Source organism: Heteronotia binoei, chromosome 4 (assembly GCF_032191835.1).
Source record: "Heteronotia binoei isolate CCM8104 ecotype False Entrance Well chromosome 4, APGP_CSIRO_Hbin_v1, whole genome shotgun sequence".
NCBI classification, from domain to species: Eukaryota; Metazoa; Chordata; class Lepidosauria; order Squamata; family Gekkonidae; genus Heteronotia; species Heteronotia binoei.
In genome coordinates this window covers 30,477,563-30,494,307 of record NC_083226.1, presented here as the reverse complement: position 1 = coordinate 30,494,307, position 16,745 = coordinate 30,477,563, and the positions used below count along the sequence as shown (strand labels likewise).

At 43.0% G+C, this 16,745-nt stretch overlaps 1 protein-coding gene across 4 annotated transcripts in view; it reads right to left on the bottom strand.

Moving 5' to 3' along the window:
- GAK (cyclin G associated kinase) overlaps positions 1-16,745 on the bottom strand; it is a 101,088-nt gene that overhangs the window by 52,793 nt on the left and 31,550 nt on the right. For all 4 annotated transcript variants that reach the window (XM_060237053.1, XM_060237055.1, XM_060237056.1 and 1 more), the window contains exons 3-10: positions 14,793-14,852; positions 13,299-13,413; positions 11,371-11,513; positions 8,926-9,051; positions 7,037-7,126; positions 5,936-6,071; positions 4,030-4,142; positions 3,163-3,274 (exon numbers count right to left, since the gene is read on the bottom strand). In XM_060237053.1, coding sequence (XP_060093036.1) covers positions 3,163-3,274; positions 4,030-4,142; positions 5,936-6,071; positions 7,037-7,126; positions 8,926-9,051; positions 11,371-11,513; positions 13,299-13,413; positions 14,793-14,852 — 895 coding nt within the window. The remainder of the gene's footprint in view (positions 1-3,162; positions 3,275-4,029; positions 4,143-5,935; positions 6,072-7,036; positions 7,127-8,925; positions 9,052-11,370; positions 11,514-13,298; positions 13,414-14,792; positions 14,853-16,745) is intronic.

Genomic DNA, 16,745 nt, shown 5'->3' with positions numbered 1-16,745 from the left:
TTAAGACAATTTCCACCTCTGGGAATTACTCTTTGCTTTGGTTTATACTGTTACACTGGAAAGGGTTTGATCCCACTATTAATCAGTTACAACAGTTCAAGGAGAAGCAAGACCTCATGCACACGCCAAGGAGATCTCCTAATGTACCTGCAGCAGCATGTGGAAGATCCATTGTGAATTATGCAAACCATCCGTTCCCAGATGACAGCCAGTCAATACTGTGACTACCTAAAACAGAATGCTGCTGTACCTCATACATTATTGTCAATGATACAAACCAGCATTGTGCATCAGATACAACAGCAGCAAGAGAAGTGGCATCATCCAGCCACAGATATATTGCTGTTGGCTTTCAGAACACACTCAGGTATTCAGGTATGGAAAATACCATGATTCAGGTATGGAAAATAACTCCCATTCACCCGGTAATTAACCTTGGTTGCCTATTTCCACCCTCTATCACAGCCCCCTCCATCATCATCATTATATTATTATGTTCCATTTTTATAACCACCCATTTCCTAAACAGAGCTCAGGGCAGCGTACAAGACCCACTAAAACCACAAACACTAAAACACCCATTTAAAAATAATAAACATCGTGATAGAATTCATAATAATGATGCCGTTTAAACAGATGGCGGTCAAATTTCCAATTGTGCCACTGACTTGAAGAGGGGAAGAAGGGGTGAGCGTGCTTGCCAGACTGATGCCGTCGCTGTCCTCAACCAAATGCCTGGCGGAACTTCTCTGTCTTACAAGCCCTGCGGAACTGTAACAAGTCCCACTGGGCACGGATGTTACTCAGCAGAGAGTTCCACCAGGTTGGAGTCGGGGCACTAAAAATCCTGGCCCTCGTCGAGGAAAAACCAGTTATTTCTGGGGCCAGGGACCACAAGCAAGTTCTTATCAGCTGAGTGCAAAGCGAGGGGCTTACCGGGAAAGGTGGTCCCAAAGATACATGGGTCCCTGACCATTAAGGGCCTTAAAGGTAAGCACCAAAACCTGATCCAGCACTCGACCGGTAACCAGTGCAGCTCACACAGCACAGGCTGAATATGTGCTGGTCGCAGGGTCCCTTGTGAGGACCCACACCACTGCACTCTGGACTAGTTCAAATTCCTGAGTCAGTCTCAAGGATAGGCCCACACAGAGCGAGTTAAAGTAGTCCAACCTGCAGGTGACCGTTGTGTGGACTACTGTGGCACGGTCAGAGTGGAACAAGTAGGGGGCCATTTGCCTGACCTGAGGTAGCTGGAAAAACGCCAGCCTGGCAATACTCGTGATCTGGCAACGTGGTGTCGGTGTGCACCATGGCAACTGCTGACGTATAGCCTGTCTCCTTCTGGAGTCATGAGGATAAAATCTAATGAGGTATTTAATGGAACAAGCAACCAAACAAAAGTTCTGGGCCACTCTCTACCAGCTGACTAACCAGTAAAGCACTGAGCACATCCATGGCAGACCAGTTACAGTTGTGTCCCCTCTGCTTGGTCAGAGACTCCAACTCCCTTGTGTCCATTGCTTAGTGACTTCTCCTTCTGTGGCCATGCAAGGAGCAACCCTCTCCCTTTTTTGGAAATGGGAAACCAAGCAGTACGTCCCCCTCAAAGCAAAGAGCAATTACCAGCTTTCCTCTACTTCCTTGGTAGAGGAAGTGCTACAGAACAGCCTAAGACAGGGGTGTCGAACTCTTTGTTACGAGGGCCAGATCTGACATATATGAGAATTTTTCAGGCCAGGCTGGGCTATATTGGGCCGGGCCATGTATATACCTATTTAAGATTAGGTAGCAGAGATATAGATTTTTTTAAAGGACACAAACATTACTAAAGATTTTTTTTAAAGTTAAAATAAACATGCTTAAATTAGCGCTTGTTGATCTTAAAGGTGCTTTCTTTGTATTTCTCCCATGGGATCCAGGGAACTGGGCAAAGGAAGCTCTGGCTCTTTCCCTCCCTCCCCAAAGGACCAGGAGGGGGAGGAGCCTCAACCAATGCAGAAAATCAAGGTTTTGCTCTGTAGCTCCTGTGTGATTGAGCAAACCTTGAAAAGCAAGTTGAGATGCAGAAAGAAGCAAGAGAGAAGGAGAAGGAAGCAGGCAAGAGCCAGTTGTTTGGGGGCCTGATAGGAGCCCTTCGGGGGTCTGATTTGGCCCCCGGGACATGTGTTTGACACCCTTGGCCTAAGAGGTATAATCTTTGCATCTTCAGGGAGTGCCCATCTTGAAGCAGCTGCCTATATCACAGGTTAGTGCTCAGCTTGAAATATTCCAGCATTTAGAGAACGGAGGTCATGGGGGAAGGGCAGTTTTATGGTAGCAGCCACCACTTTTTCTCAGAATTTCAACAGCATCCACACGCGACATACACAAAACACAGACTGTAACCTGGCCGCAAATTAGATTAAGAGGAAGCCTAGCAAGTCCCAAGTCCTGCCCATTCAGTCCTCTCCTTGTGCACAGTTCCTGAAATCAAAGACTTCTTTGGTTTAGAACTCACAATTTGTCTCCACATCTGAACTGGGTGTTGTTGGGGGGGGGGGCGGGTTGCCATTTTGTTTCTTGGCCATAAACTGGGATTAAAGCCAGGTGCCTGACTGAAGGTTTGCAAACAAGGAACTAACCATGATTGCTTAAAACATCCTTCTCGGACATCACCCTAAGTTGCAGTTTAGTTAGGAAGTCTCCATCTTTGTCATGCTACACTAGGAAAGGAGGAAGGAGCAAGTTGAGGGATTCATGGACTTCTCATTATGAACAGGCCAGGAATGTTCATAACATCTGAATACAGAAACAAAGGTTGTAAAAACTCCTTGGGGCAGGAAACTGACCTTTGCATATGTTATTACATCAATATCATGAACAATTATGGGTATACCATAAATAGTAACTATGAACAGTAGTGATCCTGCTAACATAACTTTATTTAGTGCTATACATTAAACATGCATATTTCAGTAATTAAGAAAAGTCAATAAAACTTCGTTAGTCTTAAAGGTGCCACAGGGCTCAAACTTCGTTCTACCAGTTAAACCATGACGCTCATATAAAGACTGTCTTTTTCACTAATGCCTTCAAAAGGCATTTCAATGCTTTGAAGTGACAGAATTACAAAGATCTGCCTTGTAAGCCTTCGGAAGAAATGTGCATTTTAGAATCTACCTGCATTATACATATTGTTCAGCTGTCCTGCAGGCTTTGAGTTCTGCGGCACCACGGTTGAAGGTGTCCTAGGCTGAGCATTATTCCCATAGCCTCCATTCTGTTCAAGGAGCTGCAAGCAGAAGAGCCAGAGTGAGTACTTATACATCAAGAACATGCACTCTACTCCCTAATGGGTGTAGAGGATAATATGGCATGGGGCATTGATCTTCAAATGCCAAGTCGGAACTTAGTGCGTGAAATATCACCACCATTATCTTTCTTTTGCTTGGTTTTTTTTTTTAAAGGCAAACAGTAAAAATCAAAATGACAGAAAAATCATTAGAAATAAAGGAGCTCTAACATCCTTTCCATCTAATCATCGGCTACAAATTCCAGCTGGGATTTCTCTTCTCAACCCTGCATGAAAGGCTATTCTGGCCAAAAACATTTTTTATCAAACTGCAAGAACAACTGCATGGATTACTGTGGTATTATACATGAAGCACTTCAAACACATTTAGGGGATTGGAAACTTGTGGGCAAGGACTGCTGTGAATTTCGATCAGCAGAAAAATAGCGCCCATGAGAAATAAGTGATGATGAACATCTTCTAGCATGCCACGTAAATGCTAAATGTTAACATTCAGTCAAGTGCTGCTGAATACCTTACACTTGATATTCTAATTCTAGAGGCAAGAGAGGAGACACATGCCATTGCTTTGAGAAATATGACTTCAGGTTGAAGAGTACAGAACAGGCAAGCCAATCCGGTTTGGCATTCTGCAGTCCAAATCCTGGGTGTATCTTTCATAGATGACATGCAGAGTATAACATAGATACAGAAAACCCCGAACATCTGGCTCAAAACAAAATAAAATGTATTACCTCTGTAATAGGGGACTTTGGGTTCACATTCCTAGCAGCTGCAATCTCCTGCAGTTGATTCACAAGCTCCGTAATGGACAATCTTTCTTCTGGGTTCACCTTCAAAGTAGAACCTAACAGCATTACAAAACAAGTGTTATGTTGACCACTGTTGGATTTGCAAATGTGCTGGAGGACAGTGCTCCCTCTAAGCTGAGTTAGCATGAGCTAGCTCACAGATTTTTAGCCTCCAGCTCACAGATTTTTGTCTTAGCTCAGGAAGGATGACCCCAGAGCACACTAATTTATGCAGTAGCTCACAACTTTACTGCCAGTAGCTCACAAAGTAGAATTTTTGCTCACAAGACTCTGCAGTTTAGAGGGAACATGGCTGGAGAACACCCATTTCTTAAGACTCTGATCCTGCCAGTCAGACAAAGACAACTAATTCAACACAGTTGTTAAAATACGTAATGAACTTAAGATTTGCCTGTATAAACTAACTGTCAAGAGACAGCAGAACAAATATCATTTTTAAAAGCTTAGTCCTTAGGATTGTGATTCATTAGGAGATGGTGCTCTCTATCTAAGCTTGGAAAATATGAATAGACAATTTATTTATTTAAAAAATATATATGCTGCCTTACCACCCAAATAGGGTGCAATATGTTGAACGATTTTGATCTAGGAAGATGTTCCAAGACATGCTGAGAAGTGCACAAGATGATGGTCCTTTTGAATATACTTGGAACTCTAGCAGCCATGAATATTTTAAAAACAAGACTCTTGAAACACAACTCAAAATACGAATTGCTCTCAATCAACAAAGAGAGGACCCTGCTGAATTGCTATACTACTTCCAGCTTCCATTCATGGTTCTCCTTTCTAAGTATTATCCTGATTATTTATTTAGATATTTGATCATCTCTTCAATGGGGACCCAAAGCAGCTTACAACATCACTCTCTTCGTTTGATTTTAACCGCCACCTTGTGAGGTAGCTTAGCCTGAGATAAAACAACAGGCCCCATATCAGCTGGTGAGTTTTCACGGCATAATGGGAATGCAAACCTGAGTCTGCTAGTCAGACACTCTAGATCAGGGATGTCAAATATACGGTTCGGGGATTGAATCAGGTCCATGGAAGGCTCCTATCAGGCCCCTGAGCAGGTTATCCTATCAGGCTATCATCAGGCTATCATCGGCTTCCTTCTCCCTCTGTTGCTTCCTTCTGCATAATCGCTTGCTTTGCAAGGCTTACTAAATTGCACAGCAGAGCTACTGAGCCAAACCTTTCTTCCTTCTATTGACTGAGGCTCCCTGCCTCCCCAAGTCCCTGGGGAGGGAAGGAAGGAAGGAAGGAAGGAAGGAAGGAAGGAAGGAAGGAAGGAAGGAAGGAAGGAAGGAAGGAAGGAAGGAAGGAAGGAAGGAAGGAAGGAAGGAAGGAAGGAAGGAAGGAAGGAAGGAAGGAAAGAAAGAGTCAGAGCTTCCTTTGCCCAGTTTCTTCGATCCCATGGGAGAAATACAAAGAAAACACTTTTTAAGACTAATGAGTGCTAATGTTTTATGCATGTTTTAAGTTTTTTAAAAAATGTATTTGTGTTTGTGTTCTTTATAAAATTTGTATCTTTGCTACTTAATCTTAAATAGGTACACACATGGCCCAGCCCCACAAGGTCTCATTTGTGTCAGATCCAGCCCTCATAAAAAATGAGTTTGACACCCCTGCTCTAGATACTAAACCATGCTGACTCTCAGTATAGCGTACACTATTATTTTCACTTTAATTACATATATAGGAATGATTTGCATAAAAAAGGTCCCTTTTTAAAGAAAGACACGAAATACGGATGGCAAATCTTTAGAAAACTTTATCAACTTACCCCCCCCTAACTCCCCAAAACCCCTTCCCTCTGCCTTAAACTTACGAATAAGATCATGAAACACTGTGTATCTTGTGTCATTTTGGGGGATGGAATATTTTCCATTGACTATTCGAAGCTTTGCTCCATCTTCAAATGGATGCTGCCTAAAACACAACAAGTACAGGATGCAGCCCAGTGCCTGCAATGAAAGAATGACGAGATTTACAGAAGAATCAAAGAAATTAAGCTATTCAAGGTTAAACTCAAATCAATTCTAGAGCTGAAGTATTTTGTTTCATTAGAGAACTTGTCACCTCCAAAGAGACAGCAAGTTACAGCACACAATGACCAAGCAGAGAAATAGTGCTGAACCATGATTAGTGCTCAATATGATTTGTTGTCTGTACTCAGGTTAAGCTATGACTTGACATCAAATAAGTCATGACGAAATTTATTTCAACATAAACTCCTGTGACTCAGAGCTGCCTTTTTCAGAGAAATAAATGCATGAAGCACTAATCTGTTAGGGCAGCAATATTTGTACAAAAAGCTGCTCCTGTAAAAAGATGAACATGCGTCCGATGAAGTGACTTTTGACTCTGGAGAGCTTATTCTGGAGTAAATTTTGTTTAAGATGCCACCGGACTCCTGTTTCATTTTGTTGCTACAGACTAATGCAACTCCCCTGTGGGAACTAATATGACCTATAGAAATATACTGTCATTCTGGTATCTCATGAAGTAGTTTATACATCAGCATGGATGTTCATGAAGTAACTGCAGTCTGAAGACATAAAAGTGAGCTTCAGAAAACTTGCTAAATTTTGGTGTGTTCTTTTTTTTTAAGTTCAGTGCCTGTGTTTTAAGTTCCCACTGGAGACGGTGTCTCTTGCAAGCAGCTGAAAGGCTATGTAATACAAAAGAGCAAGATGGAAGGTATGGTGGGCATGATCAGGTGGCACACTAACTATGGATTTGGGCTGAATCTCACTACTTTTCTTGTATAGCAACTACTTCCCCATACCTTAAAATCTGTAATGAGAAAGAGAAGCACATTGTGGAAAAAATATATTCCACCCTGAAGAGGGATCTAAAGCAATTACAGACAAAAGATCCAAATTCACCACACATACCCCAAAAAACCCCAGGAAGGTGAAATACATACCCATATATCTTGTTTTTCATCGATGGGGAAATTTGAATATAGATCTACTATTTCTGGAGTCCTATACATCGGTGTTGTGTTCCTTGTGATCTGCAGAGACAAAAAGGCGAGATCCAGCACTCTGTTTTTACAGCTGTAGAAGTTAGGAACTCTCTTCAATTACTCTTCAAAGTAGTTTGCGAGTTTTTGCTTCTTTGAAGCACTGCATTAAATTGTCCACAAATATATCTATCCTGCACTCTCAGTCTATATCGATTGAGGGAGCCAACAACATTCATAATACAATAAAACATCCCTAAATATAATACCAGAAGACTAACACACAGCAAATCTCCTTAACAGCCAGTGTGAGGCACTGGCTTAATAAAACCAACAGCAGGATAAACCAACAAACACACGTGCAAATAAAAAATTGGCGAGATCCACGTTAAAAACTGCTATTTAAAAAGTTCATCAGCAAGCAAGAAACAGATTAAAAGGAACCAATTTTAACCATTGCAGCAAACAGGTTAATGAACTATCCTGAGGTTGAGCAGTCTGCATGTTCCATTCCGATTTGCTTAGCAAGCTGATCTTTTCTCTTGGGAGTGGCCTGCAGCTATCCATGACATACCAAAAGGTGCAAGCTTATCTACAAGCGGGTATGTTCCTTCCCCTCCCAAGATCCACACACAAGTAAATCTCCATTTCTTCATAACTGGGAGACACAGCCTAACCTACCTCATAGGGTTGCTGCTGTGTGAAGAGAAAGATCCACATACACTTCCCCAAGCTCCTTGAGAGGAATGACCGGATAAAAATGTGCTAAGAAATAATGAATAGCAAAATACAGAGAGGGGCTGCAGTTCAGCAGTAGAGCATCTGTCTGGCATGCAAAGAGAGGGGCTATGGCAAAGGTCTGGAATCCTAACATCCCTGAGGGATCTTAACCTACTCTCCATAGCAAAGCAGATACTCATAGTAGTTCTACGGCTCTGCTGGAGAACAGGGAGGGATGGTGGCTCAGTGGTAGAGCATCTGCTTGGTAAGCAGAAGGTTCCAGGATCGATCCCCAGCATTTTCAACTAAAAAAGGTCCAGGCAGATAAGTGTGAAAAACCTCAGCTTGAAACCCTGGACAGCCACTGCCAGTCTGAGTAGACAATACTGATTTTGATGGACCAAGGGTCTGACTCAGTATAAGGCAGCTTCATATGTTCAGGGATCTAACAGGTACCATCCATGCGGAAGAGCTGAGAACTGCAAGCTCCTTTAGGGGGGCTTGCCTTTTAGAAGGGTTCAGAAGCTGCTGGCAAACATGCTGATCTCCATCAGTCAGAGAAATAACCTTCCTTTTCAGAAATGCCCAAGTTCTTTGGAAAAGCTATTCTCAGATTACACAAAATAGGCTGAATACATGCAACTTGGCCTCCTTGCCAAGAAAGTTCTGCGACTGCACAACTTGGCTTCCCTTGGCACATGCCTTTGACGTTTGCAACACAAAGCGCACAAAGCCCTCTCTGCTGGAAAGCGCATTAGAGACAGAACGTTTGTGCTGCGGTTCAGAGTATGCCACCAAAGGACTCTTTAACTCTGTACTTAACAGAGATCTGTTGTATAAACTGCTTTGTTATGACAGCAGTTTGGTAACGCCAGGTAAATGACTTCTCAAGTCACTACGTGAGCAAAACAAATTTGAACAACTGCCATTGTTTCAGCTTTGTCACAAAGGAAAGGCTTCTTCTTTGAGAAAATCAGGCTTAGGATCTCTTACCTTAAGGCCTCTATGAAAGCAAGTCATCATTGAAGATGACTCCCCCAGGCTGACAATGAGCTCAAACATACTCAGAAAGGTGAAGAAAACCCATGAAACCAAAAACTAAATGTGATCCACCCTCTTGGGTTTCTCACCTCTTCCTCGACCATTGCTCTTTTCTGCGCAGACCAGCTGTAGTCCGGATAGTGTGCTACTGTCGTGGCGCTGCCGAAGTCACACAACTTAATTGTTCCCTGGTTACTCATCAGCATGTTTTCAATCTGCAGAAACAAAGACGGCAGAAATTTAAGTGTGCAATTTGCAATGAGGTTCATAACCAGACTGCCAAGTCACACGCATCTGTGCTCACGCTACATTACATTTTATACATGTAAGATTCTTTCAGCATAACTAAAATGCTCTGTTTCGGTCACTTCTCCCTCTGAAAACACGCTCTGCTTTCCAACGGCCAGCAAGGAGCAGCAAGTTCGCATGCTTTACTCTTCTAGCAGTAGTGGGCAGATGGATGACAGGGTCCCGGGATAACCACACATGAGGCTCAGATCAAAGCTAAACCTTACAGTTAACATTTTGCAATGTTTCTTAATCAAATATGAATTGCACTGAAAACCAAATGGTGATAAAAAGGGGTGGCAAGCCCACCCCCTTCATCAAGCCCTTCCACCAATGTCAAAAACCATGCAAAGGGTATTCGCACAGCACCAGGACGAGGCTAACTCCAGGTCTCTGGAGTTAGTATGTCTCACCAGAGCAGTGACCTTCAACAAAGGCATCGTGGTGCCCACCAATGTGCTCCCCCAAAGCATCAAGCCAATTTTGATTTTCCTCCACCTCATAGGGGCAGAAGGTGCCTTCAAGAAGCATCAACTTGGGGTCTATAGGGAAAGCGCCACCTTGGTGACCGCAGGAAGTATCCACTAGATATACTTGTGCCCACTGTGAAAGGATGTTAAGTTGGGGCTATCCCTGGACAATTTACTGGACAGGATCTGAAGCCGAATTTGAGGTATTCTTATTATATCCCAGACAGTAAAAAAACTTCCTGATGTTTAAGAGCTTACTCTTCCTATCCATTGCATCCAGAGATATTTTGACTGGCTACTGAACTGTTTAAGAGCTATCATTTCCTTAAAATAAAACAAACAGACTCTATTTAAACCTCGCTCTAGTTAAAGGTTTAAACTTCTCTTTTGAAGCATACGATCTCTAAAGTAACTGTGGATTGTCAGGCGAAAGCACACTGCACCACGCAAAGATAAATGAAACGTTACACAGCGAAATATTTTCCAGACCAATCTGAGTTAGATCTATAATGCAACATATTAAAAGGCATGCAAGCAACCACCCCATGTGCAGTCCTAAGCTTATTTATTTCTTGAAGTATTTTCCTTGTGGCTCATGGTGGTTTAGAATTCCAAATGAAGACTATATGGAATACAAATAAACGCCACACTTCAGAAAAAGGCCCGCAGCTCAAACTCCATTAAAAGCTCTAGCAAATACAGTGCCTCCTAAAAATTTATAGGGACATATCCTTCATCTGTACCTCCTTGGGGAGCCCATTTCACAAAGTGGGAGCTGTTACTGAAAAGATCCAAATTCTGGTAGCCACTAAGTAAAAACGTAAAGATAGTCCCCTGTGCAAGCACCAGTCATTTCTAACTCTGGAGTGATGTTACTTTCATAATATTTTCACAGCAGACTTTTTTACGGGGTGGTTTGCCATTGCCTTCCCCAGTCATCTACACTTCCCCCGCCCCCAGCAAGCTGAGTACTCAACCACTAAGTGGACAGCCTTAAATGGGAGGACAGTCAAAAGCAGCAGCTAAAGGACAATGGGGAAATATGAGAGACCATTCTTCAGATATGTAGCTCCTAGCCCAGGAAGGACTTTAAAGGTTATAACCAGCACCTTGAACTGAACAAACTGGCAACCAATGTAGCTGCTTCTGAACATAAGCTAGCCTCTGAACATAAGATAAGCTGTTGGATCAGGCCTATGGTCCATCCAGTCCAATATGCTGTGTCACACAGAGGCCAAAAAACCCAGGCACCATCAGGAGGGCCAGGACACTAGAAGCCCTCCCACTGTTGCCCCCCACCCCAAGCACCAAGAATACAGAGCATCACTGCCCCAGACAGAGAGTTCCAACAATGAGCTGTGGCTAATAGCCACTGATGGACCTCTGTTCCATATGCTTATCCAATCCCCTCTTGAAGCTGTCTATGCTTGTAGCTGCCACCACCTCCTATGGCAGTGAATTCCATGTGTTAATCACCCTTTGGGTGAAGTAGTACTTCTGACAGTAGCCAAGCTGTCATATTCTGAACCGACTGCTGTTTCTGAGGTGTCTTCAAGGGAAGTCCTACACAGAGTGGGATATAAAACCCTGGTCAGTTCCAAGCATCCTCCCACCCTTTTGTTCTCAGCTATAATGTATTTAGTAACTTCCATCAAACTATGCAATGCTTCTCAAGTCACTATGTGAGCAAAACAAATCTAAACTACTGCTACTGCTTCAGCTTTGCCATGAAGGAAATGCTCCTCCTTTGTGTAAATCAGACTTAGCATCTCTTACCTTAAGGTCTCTATGAATAATAGGCGGCTTCTGCTTATGCATATGCTGGACGGCACGGCACGTCTGATAAAATATCTTCAGAACCGTATCGCATGAGAGGGCCCCTTTGGATTCAGCTCTCTTTAAAAACTCTACCACTTGCCCTGTTGACATAACATAATTCATGTTAAACTCTTGCCCTGGGCAAAAAGGCAATCTCAGATCAGCTGTATACAATTCTAGTGCTATCTTTAGGCTTCTTACTACTTTATCTAAAAAGAACTGCTTTGTTTGAGTTGTGTTTGTCCATGCCTCTCAGGGCTAAAGGAGGCAGAGCTCACATTACCCACTCACAATAGGCACTATCCAAGGAAGGAAGGAAACACCACTGATTATTCCCTCAGAAAGATAACTGGGACTCACCTCGCCCACTAGGCATCACAGAAAATTCCAGAAGATGAGGCTCCAAGTTATTCACTACAAGACCAGCAGCCATGTCACTTCCTTCTCACTTTCTTCCTTCCCTTCTTGGGCAATGGGCAGTGCGAGAGGGTGCCGAAGTCCCTTCCCTACCCTAGACACCCCCAGACTCATAGCTGGGCCCAGTCAGTCAACCGGCATGCCCTACGCCACCTCATTATAACACATCTAGCCCTTGTTCTTTCAATCCGATTCCTAGTGAGTCCTGCACAGACTGAGGCTGCAATCACGCACACTAAATAATACACTTTCAATGCACTTTCCAGCTGGATTTTCCCAGTTCACACAGTGAAGTGGATTGAAAGTGCATTATTTAGTGGGTGTGATCGCAGCCTGAGCATTTACCACCCAGCCTCAGGGAGGGACTGTGGCTCAGTGGTAAAGCATCTGCTCTGCGTGCAACAAGGTCCCAGGTTCAATTCGTGACATCTCCACTAAAAAAAAGAGAGAGAGATCTAGCAGTAATGAAAGCTTGGAAAGCTGCTGTCAGTCTGACATCAGTGACATTAACACAATAGGGGTCTGACTCAAGCAGCTTGATGCGTAGGTGTCTCCAACCCTCATTCTAAAAGAGGCATGAGAAAGACTCATCCCTCCAATAAAGTAGGAAGCACCTCCAGCTCTAATCCTCCCCCCCCCCCCCCCCGGGACATCCTGCCTCCGTAAGGGAAAAAGATTGCCAAGATTATCTGATGCCTGCACCTGTTTTAAATGACTTCATGACTGATTTTTATGAAATAATTTTATCCAATTTTCTGCTATAAACCATCTTGAGCACATTATTTGGATAGGTGGCTGGAAACTATCCTAAATTATTCAAATAAATAGAGTCCCGGTCACTGGAGAAGGTCTCCCTCCCTCAGTCACCTGTGCTCCTTACTGACAGAAGGAAATATATGCTGTATTACACTCACAGCATCTTCACATGTAAAATATCTACTAGCTTTAAATACAAGAAGAAAAAGACTCCATCTTTAAGCTTCCTGCTCTTCCAATTTGGCACTGGAACGAGGGAACCTCACGTCTGCAGGACTCGCACAGTGGCGTGCCCTTCAGTCTCAGCCACACTGGTTAATTAGAGGGCAAATTTTAATCTGCAATTAAAGCTGTGATTAAAGCTTGCAGCTCTAATTAATACCCTTTCATTTCCCCGCCCCCCCCCCCCCCAAGAAGCATGCAAAAACCATGTGAAGGGAAAGGAAATAGCTCTCAGACATTCCTCTGCCATATTTATCATGCCTTTCACCGACATCGCTTCTAAAACCAGTGTGGGAAATATAACCAAAACAGAAAATTGGGTCCTGCAGCTGTATTAACAGACCCTGTGAAAACAGCCCTTCTGTTCCCTGTTTGACCATCAGCGGTTCCATTTCTGCAGACCTGGTTAAAGTTATGTCTCAAGAGACTACCTGCTTAGCTAAACTCTTAGTGCAGGCTACCATTAGAATTCCACATAAGCAGGATCTTACCTCTACAAAGCTCTGTTAGCAGAAGGAACTCCCCTTGCCCCGTATCAGATTCTTCTTTGCCTATTGAGGCAGCAGAGCAGAACTGGACAATGTTCGGGTGACCAGACAGCTTTTTCTAGAATTTTCCGTCTGTTAAAGTTTCAAAGCTTTCTGTATTTGGAACACATCCGCAAAGTCACGTTATACAAGAAAGCACGATCTGTTTCCTTTATCTGTCACTTGCTTGGGGCCAGTAAAACCTGACTTGCTTGGGGAGCAGGAAACGCATTAGCTGCAGCGTGTGCCGGTTCGGATCAAGAAGCGAAGAGGCCAACATTCAGCTCATCATACATCAGTCTAGTAAGACCACAACGGTCCTCTCAACAAGGTATGGTTTGATTTAGGCTTTTCAGTCATGTTTAGGCTGAACTTGTGCAGGGGTGTATAAGTGTGTGTGTATGAGAGAAAGAGCACATTCTATGGTACCCACGTGACAAAAACTTGGTTCAGACAAAACATGAAACCACTGTTTATTTTAATTTTGGTGAGTTCATTAAACCAGTATTTGGCTTGTAGACATTCACTCAGGTTGCCAACTCCAGGTCTGGAAACACCTGGAGATCTGAGGGTGAAGCCTGGGAAGGTGGGGTTTAGGAAGGGGAAGGACCTCAGTAGGCTATAATGCCACACCGTCCACCTTCCAAAGCAGTCCGTTTCCCTAGGAGAAGTGGAATAAATGTTTTAAATAAACCAATAAACAAACGAGTAATTGATTTATTGAGTTTTTATCTATTGTTAAGTCTAGTTGCTGGTTACTATGGCATTTTGTTGCTACTAATGTAATAAGGATTGATTCACTGATTGATTGAAGTAATCAATGTAGTTTGGAGAACAGCTGTAATTCCAGGAGGTCTCCAGACCGCCATCTCTTGACTTCATATTCTTTGCTCCATAGTTGGGGAGGGCAACACCAGGGACCAAGCCCCAAGATGTCTGCATTCACATATTGTGCAAAACCAGCTTCAAACCATGGTTTTGGATTCTGGTTTGGCTGACCCTTACCAATCATAGTTAGCAGTGTTGCCTGAACACTAACCATTGTTAGCTCAATTACATCACAGCCTTAAATGGCAACTGAACCACACCAAAAGGGTATGGACTGCCTTCTACAAAAATCAAGCAATGCAAAATGTCACATAGCATACTTGGCTTTATTGTTCTTGTGTTTAAAGTGTCCTGCCTTGTCACAAAATCATGAAAATGAAACCATGCCCAAATAAAAGAACCTTGATTTCCAGAACAGAACAAAGCATAAAAGAAAACTTAGAATTACTGAAAGGTTAAGATTGGTAGGAAATAATTACAAATCATTTGTAAGCTACAGCAAAATTGGTCCCTCAGAAATCACTGTGGCAAGAGTGACAGGATAAAAGGGCTGAAGAAACAGTCACAGGTTTGATCATTCCTTAAGGACTGCTTTAATTATCTAAAAGTGATCTTCTTCAAAAAGGATACCATAAAGCAAACTTCCTGAATGATGGCTTTGTTCTTTTCTTCTTCATTAGACAGTAACCTCTGTCAGAAAACAAAATGACAGGGGGAAAAAACAATTTTGTTTCACTCTAATAGAAGTATGCATTAAAAGTTTAGAACAAATAATATGTGGGCACTTGATCCTGTATTATGTATCTGTGTTTCCTTAATCAAACAGCATGGAGGATCCACACAGGGCTGTCACTGGAAGTTGTCTGGAAACTTTAACAAAAGCACAGTGCTATGACTTGCCTCTTAAGGTTAAAATACAGGGAGTCTCTTACCATAGTGGTATTCTGGCTCATTTTCTAGTGATAACTGCAAGTGTTTGGGGTCACTAAAAGTCATCAAGTAACTTGTGACACTATTGCAGCTAGGAACATAAGAGAAGCCATGTTGGATCAGGCCAATGGCCCATCCAGTCCAACACTCTGTGTCACACAGTGGCCAAAAAAAAGGAGGTTCACAAGTGCGGCTAGAAGCCCTTCCATTTTGCCCCCCCCCCCAAGCACCAAGAATACAGAGCATCACTGCCCCATGCAGTTCCAATAATATGCTGTGGTTAATAGCCACTGATGGACCTCTGCTCCATATTTTTATCCAAACCCCTCTAGAAGTTGGCTAAGCTTGTAGCTGCCACCATGTCCTGTGGCAGTGAATTCCACATGTTAATCACCCTTTGGGTGAAGAAGTACTTCCTTTTATCCATTCTAACCCTACTGCTCAGTAATTTCATTGAATGCCCACGAGTTCTTGTGAGAAAGGAAGAAAAGTACTTCTTTCTCTACTTTCTCCATACCATGCATAATCTTGTAAACCTCTATCATGTCACCCTGCAGTTGACGTTTCTCCAAGCTAAAGAGCCCCAAGCGTTTTAACCTTTCTTCATAGGAAAAGTGTCCCAACCCTTTAATCATTCTAGTTGCCCTTTTCTGGGCTTTTTCCAATGCTATAACATCCTTTTTGAGGTGCGGTGACCAGAATTGTACACAGTATTCCAAATGAGACTGCACCATCGATTTATACAGGGGCATTATGATACTGGCTGATTTGTTATCAATTCCCTTCCTAATAATTCCCAGCATGACGTTGGCCTTTTTATTACAATCGCACACTGTATTGACATCTTCAGAGAGTTATCTACAACGACCCCAAGATCTCTCTTGGTCAGTCTCTGCCAGTTCACACCCCATCAACTTGTATTTGTAGCTGGGATTTTTGGCCCCAATGTGCATTATTTTGCACTTGGCCACATTGAACCTCATCTGCCACGTTGACACTCACTCACAGATCCCTTTGGAGTGCCTCACAATCCTCTCTGGTTCTTACCACCCTGAACAATTTAGTGTCATCTGCAAACTTAGCCACTTCACTGCTTACTCTCAACTCCAAATCATTTATGAACAAGTTAAAGAGCATGGGACCCAGTACTGAGCCCTGCGGCACCCCACTGCTTACCGTCTTCCATTGCGAAGATTGCCCATTTATACTCACTCTCTGTTTCCTATTAATTAGCCAGTTTTTGATCCACAAAAGGGCTTGTCCTTTTACTCCATGACTCTCAAGCTTACTAAGGAGCATTTGATGAGGAACTTTATCAAAAGCTTTCTGGAAGTCAAGGTAAACAACATCTATTGGGTCCCCTTTGTCCACATGTTTGTTCACCCCTCAAAGAACTGTAACAGGTTAGTGAGGCAAGATCTTCCCTTACAGAACCCATGCTGAGTCTTCTCCAATAACTTGTGTTCATCAATGTGCCTACCCATTCTGTCCTTGATAATGGTTTCTACCAACTTTCTTGGTATTGAAGTCAGACTGACTGGCCTGTAATTTCCCGGATCTCCTCTGGAACCCTTTTTAAAGATGGGGGTGACATTTGCTACCTTCCAGTCCTCAGGAACGGAGGCAGATTTCAATGAAAGATCACATATTTTT